Source organism: Lentinula edodes (assembly GCF_021015755.1).
Source record: "Lentinula edodes strain Le(Bin) 0899 ss11 chromosome Unknown C8R40scaffold_34, whole genome shotgun sequence".
Taxonomy (NCBI): Eukaryota; Fungi; Basidiomycota; class Agaricomycetes; order Agaricales; family Omphalotaceae; genus Lentinula; species Lentinula edodes.
The window spans coordinates 27,396-39,435 of NW_025764340.1; the positions used below are offsets into that span (position 1 = coordinate 27,396).

The 12,040-nt window shown below is 48.2% G+C and overlaps 4 protein-coding genes across 4 annotated transcripts; all 4 read left to right on the forward strand.

Moving 5' to 3' along the window:
• Positions 1-1,132: 1,132 nt before the first annotated feature.
• On the forward strand, positions 1,133-2,840 carry C8R40DRAFT_1053481 (fungal-specific transcription factor domain-containing protein; the record flags this gene model as incomplete). The annotated part of the gene is made up of 7 exons (XM_046224852.1): positions 1,133-1,324; positions 1,379-1,741; positions 1,786-2,009; positions 2,069-2,228; positions 2,284-2,407; positions 2,463-2,548; positions 2,607-2,840. The coding sequence occupies 7 exons, from the start codon at positions 1,133-1,135 to the stop codon at positions 2,838-2,840; spliced, it is 1,383 nt and encodes a 460-aa protein (XP_046083001.1).
• Positions 2,672-3,996, forward strand: C8R40DRAFT_512156 (uncharacterized protein). The gene is made up of 5 exons (XM_046235292.1): positions 2,672-2,943; positions 3,006-3,029; positions 3,085-3,398; positions 3,465-3,846; positions 3,911-3,996. The coding sequence occupies exons 1-4, from the start codon at positions 2,840-2,842 to the stop codon at positions 3,674-3,676; spliced, it is 654 nt and encodes a 217-aa protein (XP_046083002.1). The 5' UTR covers positions 2,672-2,839; the 3' UTR covers positions 3,677-3,846; positions 3,911-3,996.
• On the forward strand, positions 3,997-5,244 carry C8R40DRAFT_512157 (uncharacterized protein). The gene is made up of 2 exons (XM_046235293.1): positions 3,997-5,129; positions 5,205-5,244. Exon 1 carries the CDS (start codon positions 4,252-4,254, stop codon positions 5,014-5,016), a length of 765 nt encoding a protein of 254 aa, XP_046083003.1. The 5' UTR covers positions 3,997-4,251; the 3' UTR covers positions 5,017-5,129; positions 5,205-5,244.
• Positions 5,245-11,017: 5,773 nt separating this feature from the next.
• On the forward strand, positions 11,018-11,468 carry C8R40DRAFT_1072017 (uncharacterized protein; the record flags this gene model as incomplete). Its single annotated transcript, XM_046226416.1, is given in 2 exon segments — positions 11,018-11,078; positions 11,098-11,468. The coding sequence occupies 2 exon segments, from the start codon at positions 11,018-11,020 to the stop codon at positions 11,466-11,468; spliced, it is 432 nt and encodes a 143-aa protein (XP_046083004.1).
• Between the last annotated feature and the right edge of the window lie 572 nt (positions 11,469-12,040).

The window sequence follows — 12,040 nt, forward strand, 5'->3', positions numbered from 1 at the left end:
TAAGCTGGCAACATCATGGGTGGTGGATTAGACTGCTAAACGAGAAATATACGAAGAAGGGAAGGTGTGTGAACCTACCTACCTACCTGTGTCAAACTCTCGAATGAACCCCACGTTGTTCCGAAATCGAACAATCATCCTCCTTTTTTGGAACAGCAGATATGCTTACTTTCCTGTAACTGGCGCCTGGGCAGAAAACGGAAATTACGCGGAGTAGTCTTCTCGTTGGCTGTATTGCTGAAGGATCAGAAATAGATGATATACTATTGTAGTTGAGGAGACAGGATACTCGAAGATAAAACGTGAACATATGGAAACAATCATTTACTCACAATCATTGAGCGCCGAACGGAAATGGTTTACTGTATTTAATGCACTCATCCAATCCCTCATCTTTATCCATATCGATGTATCCGTACCCTGGTAGCGACATAAAGCGCCGTGCTCAAGGTGCCTGCGATTACTGCAAGAAAAAAGTGTATCTTTTTTATTATTTCCCTCTGACATTCATAACTCATGCACCAGTTTTCTGAAGAAAGGTAAGTGGCGACTGACGATGTTCAGGATTGAATGCCTCACCAGTCCCGTGTCATCCTCTTCTGCAAAGTTCGCTGTAAGTGTCCATGAAAGGTTTTACCAAGTTCTCGCTGATGCGCATAACCAACTAGGTGACAGTACAACAAGAAATGGTAAAACATGCAATAATTGCCAGAATGCAGAGGTTGAATGCACTCACAATGTCGAGCAAAAGGTATTTCTTCACCGCTCTGAATGCTCTCCAAATGCTCACGGTCTTTGAAGAAACGTGGACCCAGAGCTGGGTGAGCTGCAAATTTGCGTGGTAACTAGCAGTCTTCCGTTTACCAACCCGATGTTCAGAACCATTCGGAAACATCCCTCTGAATCCGTGCAAGCATTAATCACAGCTGTATTGGCTGAACCAAAAACCTATCCAATTCCGGATAATCCTGGCCTCATCCGCAAAATGCTCGTGGATCTATCCCAATGTATTCGGGGATTAGAGAGGCAAATGTCTCGATGGAGACACACCATCCAAGAGATTACTGCTTCCGATCCCCCAACTTGGTTCCAGAGTGACTCTGAAGAATCCGACTCATCCGAAGATGGGCCTATGAATGATGGTCTTGCCAAATCCGTGCAAAGCTTCTCACTCAATGACAAAATTGAGTCCCCACGGCGACATTTCGGTAAATCAAGTAACCTGGTACTAATGAGGATGGCAGTGGACATGAAGAAGGAAGTAATGGGAGATCAGCCAATACCGATTGTGAACAGGAGGCCAGAGTTCTGGACTGTATATCCTGTGAATTTTTTGCCTTTTTTTTCCTTTGAACTATAGCTCAATGGTAACCCATAGTGGCAACGTCAAATCTTGAGACATGATCAACAGGACCCTCTCAGATTTCCAGCACATGATTTACTTTGGGCTCTCATTGATCTGTACTTCATACATGTCCATCCATTCTTCCCCATCTTGCATCGCCCAACGTTCATTAGAGCAGTATCGGATCATTTACACATTCGAGATCATGACTTTGGGAGGGTGGTCTTATGTGTCTGCGCAATTGGGTCTCGATTCTCTCAAGATCCGAGAAACTATCCTGAAAATATAACCTCTGAGAATTCTCTGGGCTGGCCTTGGTACCAGCAAGTCTCTCAGGTAGAGGCAATTGATGTCGAACTGCCTACGTTGTATAAGTTGCAACATTGCTGTGTATGTGTTTGGAGCTTTTGAATCAAATGGCTTATACTTTCCGATCATAGCTCTCCGCAATATACCTTAAGGGTACGTCCATGTTCCATTCCACATGGGAAGTCGTAGGTCTGGGCATACGTTTTGCACAAGAAATGGGAGTACACCGAAAACAAAAAGGGCAACCAATGACTGTTCAAAACGAACTCTGGAGACGTACATTCTGGGTACTTCTCGGACTTGATGTGTTGGTGAGTATAGATTTTGGTCGACCTCGGGCAACAACAGATGATGAGTAAGTTTCATGAGATAAGGTCAGTTTTCTAAATTTATCTAATTGTTAATACTTTCCAGCTTTGACTTAGAACTACCGATTGATTGTGACGATGAATACTGGGAAAATGATGATCCAGCTCGAGCCTTCATTCAACCTCCAGATACTCCTTCCGCCTCATCATTCTTTGTTTGTTATGCAAAACTACTCGAGATCGCGGGTTTGGCGCATCGCATGCTAGTAGGCTCTACTGTTCTGTTTGTTCCCACTGTGTTTAATGTCAACTATTTCATAGTTTTCAGCAAGGAAGCTGCATATCGGGAAGAAGGTCATTGCTTTTGGTCCTAATTGGGACTATAAAGTCGTAACAGAGCTCAACTCGGCCTTGAATCAATGGATGTCTTGTATACCAGACCATTGTCAGTCTACTTCTCATGCCACAACGTTTAGCTACTAATCTTGAACAAATCACAGTGAAATGGGATCCTAATAGAGAGGATGGGCTATTCCACCGTCAATCCTGTATACTTTATTGTTTTTATTATTGGACGCAAATTCAGGTGAGTGGGAGTCGTTTGGTAAGGATCGAGTGCGAAAATTCTTTTAAACGCTCAACAGATTCACAAACAATTCATTCCGCGATCCAATGAGCCCTCGATGCTGAAGTTCCCCTCGCTCGCAATATGTACCCATGCAAGCCGGAGCGTGATCAGAGTTCTGGAAGTCATTGAAAGGCTCAATTTCGAAGTTCTTCCCAATTTTACAGTAAGCACTTCCCATCAACTATCCCCTCATGTTCCTGAACAAAGACACATCAGGCCCCCGTCCACGTCGCGGCGATTGTGCTCTTGATGAACATATGGAGAAATCAATATTCTGTCGTTCCACAAGATACAAGCAAAGACATGGATGATGTACGCCACTCCCTGAAGGCCACTGCCAATTATGAGAAGAAGTGAGTATGCCAATTATGCTGCAATGTCTAGTAGATGCTCACAGTGGGTTGTTGAATAATAGATATCCTATAGCAGGAATGATCAAGTAAGTCATAGATTGTGTAGCTTGCTCTCATTCGGCATTGATGCAAGGCTGGAAGTGATGCATTGAGTTCTATGATATACATGGTCGAGCTTTACTTCGCGGAGCAAAGTGCTATTCAGGCAAGCCCTACGGCTTCTGGTTCCATGTCGGTCGACTCTGCGTCTACCCCCGATGATATGTTGCAAGCGCCAATCGATATCAACAGTCCTACGACCAGCTCAGGCCTTTCAGTCTCTTCCAATCTCGGAGCCATCCTGGAAAGTCCTCTTTATCACCCAAGTATTCATCCACCTACCACAATAGGCTCCCAAAAAATCACAACCGCGGAGCAAACTTATACCTCCGATTTTTTAGACTACTTTGCAGGCGGTACGTCGTGGTTAAATTCGTCAAAATGAGGATGATTTATTGACATTGGGAATGGAATCGCAACAGCCGCCGTGCCTCACCAAATGGACGTCGCTTCTGGATACTTGACAGAGTACTCGCAGGTGAATGTACCCTCCTTCGGCGCCGCTGTCCCGGAAGAAGAAGACTGGAATGCGTTTATGGCGGATGTTGACAAATTTTTGCTGGCTGTAGACCCAAGGAACTCTTTTGTATCGTTACCTGATGATGATGTTCAGCAGGTAGGTCGATATAGATAGACACATAGATAGCGACGTCAACATACTAAGCTGTATTTTTTTGTTCTGACCATCCACCGATCCGAAGATGGTAAAGGTTCAACCAGCTGGATACCAGCCTACCGTCTATCATCGCCTAAATTTGATGCTGTGTGGTATGATAGTACCAACTTCGCCTAATCAGTCTTCGGGTACGCTTGTCCTCCTTGAAATAACATTCTTCGTGAACCAGTTGGTGTTTTCTCCCTGTGGCAGCCCATTGATCATTCCATACTCCGCGTTTAAGTGCTTCCACATAACACAGATTGGACAATTCCTGGCGCATATTAGCCGTGTTACTATGCCGCGCAAGTTTATTGGTGAAAGATTGGATAAAACTTCGTACAATTCTTCTACTAGCGCTATACGTTGAAATCAAAGTGTCTAATTCGAATGATGCACCGCTAGAAAAGAGCTTGAAACACAGACTTACTTCTGTGATATTGGCAAATCGACTTGAGAAATAGAGACGGAGTGAGCTATCAATTTTTGAACATAATACATCGCCACGAGTACGTTGCTTCTTATCGAGAGTATTTTCGCGAGTTTGCGTAGAGATGCGTATAGGCCAGGAGCCGGGTCAGCATATCGGCCCTGAACGGAAAATGTGCGCCTTCCACACAACGCTGATATCGAGTCATCCGCATGCGAGAGTGATAGGACCGAGAAAGAGCTTACTTTCACCATCGCCGACAGCTTGGCCATCTCCTATATATCTTTCGCATCTAGGATTTCCCCCAGTTGTGGATTCTTTCGTTCTTGTGCTGCTTACTCTTGCAGTTCAACTCGGCGATCTCAAGCTCCACGAGCCAATCATCCCCCCTCCTCTACACCACGCCGCACCGAGTCAAGATCCAAATCAAGCCTGGAGGAATAAGTGGCTACGGGATGCAAGGACCAGACGGAGATGGAAAGGAGCCATGACCGAATGTGCTTGCAAATGTTACCTATTCATTCCTCCCCATCTATACCGCCATTGGGGAGAAGAAGTTGGAACACCCTCAAGGATGTTGTCATTCGGTGACTCGCCTTCGCAACAACTGACATGTTTAGAAGCTTCACTTTGTCTCCACGGCATCTCTGGCAGAGTGTTCAGCACGGACAGGTATCTCACGGTACCTGCTCCAACCAATGCCAGTTCTAACACCGATTCATCTGTGTACGCCACCCATCTCCACCAGTCTCCACCCTTAAACAATGTCACCTCGCTCTCTCCCTCTCTCTCCACAACTCATGCAATAACATTAACAAGGTGGTTTTCACTGGTTTTCACAGCCAATATCAGGCCTTATAGGCTCACTTGGTTACAGCAATATAAGTAAAAGATCCGTTGGCGCGTCCAACGCTGTCCGTTGGGGATTTTTGTATTGGAATATAGAACTGAAAACCCTATAAAACAGAAGTCCATTATCCTTATGATTCCGAGTTCGGTCCGGTACGTTTTTTGTTGAAGATTCCGCTCCGTTTGACCCTTGTTTTGCTCACAAGATTTTATTATCTGTCCCTGTAGTTATCGCACTTTCCTACACCAAGATTAATATTCGCTCATTGAACTATTCACAACGACGCCGTGTTTCCACCACCTGAATTTACATTCTACAAAGTCCCTGCTGCGTAGTCTGTTATAGTTGGAATCACCTGAACTTGACACATGTTTCCACTTCACCCTTCGGTTGGCCCAGTTTAATACATTTGCTGTCAATATGACTATTCCATTTCAATTTGTGATACGTTCATTTTCTGTGTTCCTCCTCTTCTTGTCTACTGCACTTGCAGTCATAGCTGCACCTCTGACTGGACACGCTACCTCAATAGCGCAGCTGGAGCAACGTGACCGTACGTCCTATGTCTCTTCTTCATCTTTTGGCAGTGACTAAAATAAGATTTCTTGAAATTTAAGCTCTCAGCCCAGTCATATATAATGTCTGCCTCCACCGTTCCAAAAACGGGAAAAAGGCCAAGGCAAAAACTGTTAGACTCTGTCTCCGCCCGGCGTACGCACAGTCCCATAGGGACAGTATATTTGCTTCCGTTCATAGCATTACATATACACTGTACAGTTCATCAGCCACACGCAGACGACGGACGTGGGCTCCCTCAGTTGTTTCCTATCCAACTGAGGTGAGCCCAAGGGCATTCTATTCGTGTAATACATACTCACTGTACATATAGCATTTACCTCTTAACAGGTACCTAATACAGTTGTTTCCTATCCAACTGAGCATTTACCTCTTAACAGATTATGAGACTCGTTCTGTAGAGGAGTGAAAAAAAACCACACACCTGCAACAATTGAACCGACCAGCCCCACGATGTCGTCGTCATCCAACATGCTGAACGTCCAACGATTCCCCACAGGCATAGCCCTCGAAGGGGAGGATAACTGGTGGCCCTACAAGCGGGAAGTTAGCCTCGCTGTAGAATCAAAAGGGTTGCAGGGGTACCTACACGGAACCATAGCGAAGCCTAGCAGCACTAAGCCTGCAGTCACCGTCACCTCGCCAGAGGGCATGACTACCACACCTACAGCGACAACCCCACCATACAGCCAAACCCCATCTCCCGAGGAATGGTACGCACGCGATCGCTATGTAGCAAGCACCATTGTATCGAACATCGTTGATCCAACTGGACTAGGAGTAGACTACACCGAAGTAGCGTCGGAAATCTGGGGTGAACTAGTCAAACAATTCGAACAAAAATCGGAAGAGCTCCTACTATTCCACGATAGCAACCTCAGAGCTCATCGATACAGCTACCCTGAAGAGACAATGGAGGAACACAAGAGGACCATGCGAAACCTGCTTAGGAAGGCAACCAACGCCGGCGCCGTGATAACTGACGGACAGTTCCGCGTAATCGTTCTCGCATCATTGCCCAGAGACTGGGACGCCGACATCTGGCACCTCCCCGGTAAGACAAGCAGTGAGGCTTTCATACACCTCCAAGGGATCTGGCTGCAGAGGGAAAAGAGGCGAACAGAAGAGGAGCGAGAGGAGAAGAAGGTCAAGGCACTGCTCGCAATGCACGTAGCAAGCGCGCAGACCCCAGAAAGGAACAGACCGACGTGCACCAACCCCAACTGCAAGAAAGTTGGCCACACAATCCAAAAGTGCTGGGCGAAGGGAGGGGGCGCGGAAGGCAAAGGTCCCAATGGATGGAGGTTTAACAAGAGCAATGAACCGAACCGAAGCCAGAACATGCCCGGGAACGCAGTAGCGGCCGCCATTAATACTACGATCGCAGCACCACCTCTGGAAACGTATGTTCTGTCAGCCAACACGACCCAGGCCAACGTGAGCATACCCTCCAGTACTTCCATCAGTACTCCCCACCAAACCGCATCCTTGACTGACAGACCTCCCGATAGCAATGATCATTTCTTTCTGAAAGGGTGGGAGCATCAGGGGCTGAAGGAGGTGAACGGGGTTACGGACGTACTTAGGCATAACGTAGTAGTGACTCCACCACGGTGCGAGGTACACCGAAGCAATACACTTCTATACACCACCACGAGAATTCCCCATGTCCAAACTTTCATTGACTCCGGCGCCACCGAACACTGCTGGGTAAACAAGTCAGATTTCGTGGATTACCACAAAGTGCAGGGACAGAGCGGGACCAGTGCACTATCTGGCGACACCGGAAAGTTTACAATCGAAGGAACGGGGACTGTTGAGTTCACGACAAGAGTCGGGGAAACAATACGGAGGATACGCCTCACCAACGTGAAACATACGCCAGACTTTGGGCACAACCTGATCTCGCTATCGACTCTCGACCAGAGGACATCCCGAGGTGAGTGGGGCGACGGAGTACTGAGCGTTAAGACGCCAGAAGGGATTGTCGTGATGGTGGGGAAAGGACAGACAAAAATGTATGAAGTTGAGATCCTAGGCCGGACATTAGCAAGCTCGGCAAGGTCCCATGAGAAACCAGCAGATGTACACACCTGGCACCGCCGTCTGGGACACGTATCGGTACCGAGAATCCTCCGGATGGAGAGCAGGGGACTTGTTGACGGCCTACAAATCAAATCGAAAAGGTTAGCCGGAATGTGCATTGACTGCCTGTACGGGAAGGCAACGCGGAGACCGTTTGACGAAAAACTTACCCACGAGACAGAAGTACTCGAAAGGGTCCATATAGATCTTTGGGGACCGGCTACAACCCAGAGCATAGGGGGGGCACGATATATGATGCTCTTCTCCGATGGGGCGTCGTCAGTCCGAGTCCCGGCATTCCTCAAAGACAAACGGAAGGAGACGTCCCTGAAGGAGTTCCACCGCTACTGAACCATGGCCGAAAACCAGACGGGGAAGAAACTAAAGACTGTCCATATCGATGGCGGCGGCGAATTCGATAATGGACTAATGGAGGCGTACTGCGCAGATCGTGGAATCACCATCGAAAAAATAACGCCATACTCATCTTCTGCGAACAGAATGGCTGAGAGAGGTAATCGGACAGTAATTGAGGGAGTACGCACCTTCCTCGAAGAGTCAGGTCTCCCCCGTTCATTCTGGGCAGAGGCGGCCGCAACATTTACCTACGTCGACAACTTTGTGCCAACTGCACGGTTCCCAGACCGTGTCCCAATCGAGTACTGGTCATGTAAACGCTAGGACATGTCTCATCTTCGACCATTTGGATGCAGGGCATGGGCCACACTCCCAGAGAGCAGGAGAGAAGGGAAATTCGCACGTCAAGCTGTCGAGTGCAAGCTGATAGGGTATATGGGTCGGAGGGGCTACCGATTGTGGCACCCACCCAGCCGCACCTTCATGGAGTCAAGAGATGTCTGATTCGAAGAAGGGGAAGCACATCGGTCCAAGGAAAGTACACCTGACAACGACGACGACGGCGAATTAGAAGAAACACTGCCTGCAGGCAACCCAGAACCGGAGGCACCCACTGATGGACCCACAGACCAACAGCATGCGGATCCCTGGACCTGCCCCCGAACCACCCTCAGCAAACCCACGACGGAGCGCCCGCATACGCACTCCCTCACGCATCGCAATTGAGAACCAGGCTTCGGAAGAGCGTGAGCTCCTTGCACAGGCCAACAGAGAAGAATGGGCAACAGACTCGCCACCAACCGACCAAACTCTCGCCCTCATCGCGGTCAATCCCTGGGCTTTCGCATCTGCCGTTTCCGATACCTGGGTCCCATCCACGTTCAAGCAAGCAATGAAGGCGCCGGAGCTTTGGCTGCCACCAATGAAGGCTGAGTACAAGACCCTAGTTGAGAAGGGTTGTTGGGAGCTAGTGCACCTACCACCAGATGTGAATCTCACTGGGGGCCGATGGACATACACTATCAAGTGGGGACCAGGAGGTGAAGTCCTCAAACGGAAGGCATGATGGGTAGCACAGGGGTACACCCAGATCCAGGGACAAGACTACGACAAGACATACGGAGCCGTAGCTCGCATGGAGTCCGTCCGCATCGTCCTAGCTATCATCGCTACCCTCCGACTCTCCCTCTTCCAGGTGGATTTCACGGCGGCTTTCCTCAACTCACCTATCTCCCACAAGGTATACATGCGGCAACCCAACGGATTCATCCAGCCGGGTGAGGAGGACAAGGTATGCAAACTCAGAAAATCAATTTATGGCACGATGCAAGGCAGCCACGACTGGCAGGAGACCCTCGCAGCTGGCTACCGCGAGGATGGATACATCACATTGTGAGCAGACCCATGCATCCGATACCGACGGGACGGCGATGAGTACACCCTGACTAGTACCTACGGGGACGACATATGTGGAGGATCATCCACAGAGCGGGGACGTGCACAGGCGGTTGAAGACCTGGCAAAACGCTGGGAGTCCGGCGAAGTGTTATCGCACGTATTACTGGGGATGAATATTGAGCAAAATCCGACCACAAAGTCCATCACTATCTCTCAGAAGGCATACATACTCCGGATGCTCGAGCATTTCCAGCTCCTACACATCCGGCGACGTCACACTCCCCTCCCCCCTAATGTCAAGCTCTGTGAAGCTCCCACTCCCCTCCCACCCGATGAACTACAGTTCATGGCCGGCAAGCCCTACCGAGAATTTGTCAGCTCTGTTCTCTGGTGCCAGACGTGTACCCGAGCAGAGATCTCTTTTGCAGCCGGCCTCCTGGCCAGATACCAGCTCCACCCTGGGCGGACACACTGGGAGTGTGTCGAGTGGCTGGCTGGTTACCTTCTGTGGTTGAGCGATTATGCCATCACGTACGAGGCGCCTGCAGCGGGAGCTGATCTAACACCTGGTCTAGGCCTGAAACCTAAAGGGTACTCCGACTCAGATCATGCTGGATGTGTGGACACCCGCAGGTCCACCTCCGGCTACGTCTTCTTCATGGCTGGAGCACCCGTTTCCTGGAGTTCAAAACGGCAACCGTCAGCTGCACTCTCGTCCACTGAGGCAAAGTACATAGCCCTGTCCCGGGCTTGCCAGCAAGCCGTCTGGCTGCAATCCTTCCTGGCGGAGGTGGACTTGCGCCAGCAAGGCCCAGTTACCCTGCTGGGGGACAACTTCGGGTCAATAAGCTTGACGGAGAACTCAAAGCGACATGCTCTGGTGAAGCACATCGACCTCCGGGATCACTACATCAGGGAGAAGGTCGCGAGTGGGGATGTGGCGGTCTCAGAAATTCGGACTGGCACGAATGTCGCAGATGTGTTCACAAAAGCCCTTGGCGGGACACTCCACACAAAAATGGTTGGACTACTGGGACTGTATCATGCGGAGCAGGGGGGGTGTTAGACTCTGTCTCCGCCCGGCGTACGCACAGTCCCATAGGGACAGTATATTTGCTTCCGTTCATAGCATTACATATACACTGTACAGTTCATCAGCCACACGCAGACGACGGACGTGGGCTCCCTCAGTTGTTTCCTATCCAACTGAGGTGAGCCCAAGGGCATTCTATTCGTGTAATACATACTCACTGTACATATAGCATTTACCTCTTAACAGGTACCTAATACAGTTGTTTCCTATCCAACTGAGCATTTACCTCTTAACAAAAACAGGTGCTGAATTTCGACTTTCTGGAGCTGAAGAGGACTGGATGATCACCTTTGGAACTATCAAACGAGTTATCCTCAGCGTTATGTAGAAAGCTCTATCTTATATAATAATACCTATCAAACGAGTTATCTACATGAGAATAAATAAAGTCAGAGTGGGAATAAGTCAATATTTAATGAACTCACCCTCAGTGTTATGTAGAAAGCTGAGGGTGGGGAATTCTCGAATCTACAGAATATAAACAAAATAGACTGATGGTAGACTAAAGTTGAAACACAAGATAAGAAGAAAATGGAAATATATGTTCTTGAAGTGTACCTGACCGGACTCGTATCGCCTGCTTTGGCTCTAGGTCCATATTCGTTCAACAGGAACCACTATTGGATTCAAGCCGAAGCAGGTGGACCATCCGGACTCGGGAGTCTGGGGACTTGAGAAGGTTGAGAAGAGTTATTGCCAAGGGGATTTTTTGGGGTTTCTCCACATTGAAGCAGGGATGAAGAAACCACTATACCGAGCCATCAATAAAATCACTGGTGCCACAAAATTCGAGGTGCTTGACCACTTGATGCGGACTATTGGTAGTCAGTCAAGTGATATAGCCAAGTTCACATCAAACTATGCGGATCCCAATGCTTGGAATGATGTGTATCTTGCAATGACAGATCCTATCAAATATACAGCGGATGGAGGAACAAAGTGGGATGTTACTCCACTTCTTAATGCACCTAGGCAGACTTGAGCTTTGTTTATAACATCTTGTAGTATAGTAAATAGAATATGATATGAGTTCACAGATTTCAAAAATAAGCTCATTGTGGATTTGGCAGGCGGGAAAAGGGATTTATTCTAATGAAGCGAATTGGCTATCTTTTTTCATGTATCAGTGTTTGAGAGGTCTTCTAGAAGTAGAAAGTATATCCGCATTTTCCTTGCTTGCAAAGTGCTTCAAGTGATGCATGTAGTACTTGTCCTGAACATCTTTTAGTACAGTACATGACTGTATATGTTATACAACTTTACGCAAAGTATCATGAAATTTCCACTTGCAAAATCTGCAGGCAACTATCCTCAAATCAGCCCTACCATCCTCGAAACACCTTCCTTTAATTCTCCTAGCCTCTGTCATGCCCTGTCCCTAAAGCTCCCTTTCTTTGACCTCCTAGACATCCCAGAACTGCTTCACGGGCACATCAGTTCCTCCGCTCCTCCTAAATAACCTCCCATGAACCTCCCATGAACCACAGAACCCTAGCCAACCTCCATCTGAAGCAACAGCATCGAGACTCGCGTATGCTATCAGACAATCCCCTA

Excerpts from the sequence above, each read along its gene's own strand:
- C8R40DRAFT_512157 (XM_046235293.1), top strand. The coding sequence starts at position 4,252 with ATGCGTATAGGCCAGGAGCCGGGTCAGCATATCGGCCCTGAACGGAAA.
- C8R40DRAFT_512156 (XM_046235292.1), top strand. The coding sequence starts at position 2,840 with ATGAACATATGGAGAAATCAATATTCTGTCGTTCCACAAGATACAAGC. Across the intron at positions 2,944-3,005 it reads ACTGCCAATTATGAGAAGAA|ATATCCTATAGCAGGAATGA; the intron begins GTGAGTATGCCA and ends GTTGAATAATAG. Across the intron at positions 3,030-3,084 it reads CCTATAGCAGGAATGATCAA|TGATGCATTGAGTTCTATGA; the intron begins GTAAGTCATAGA and ends CAAGGCTGGAAG.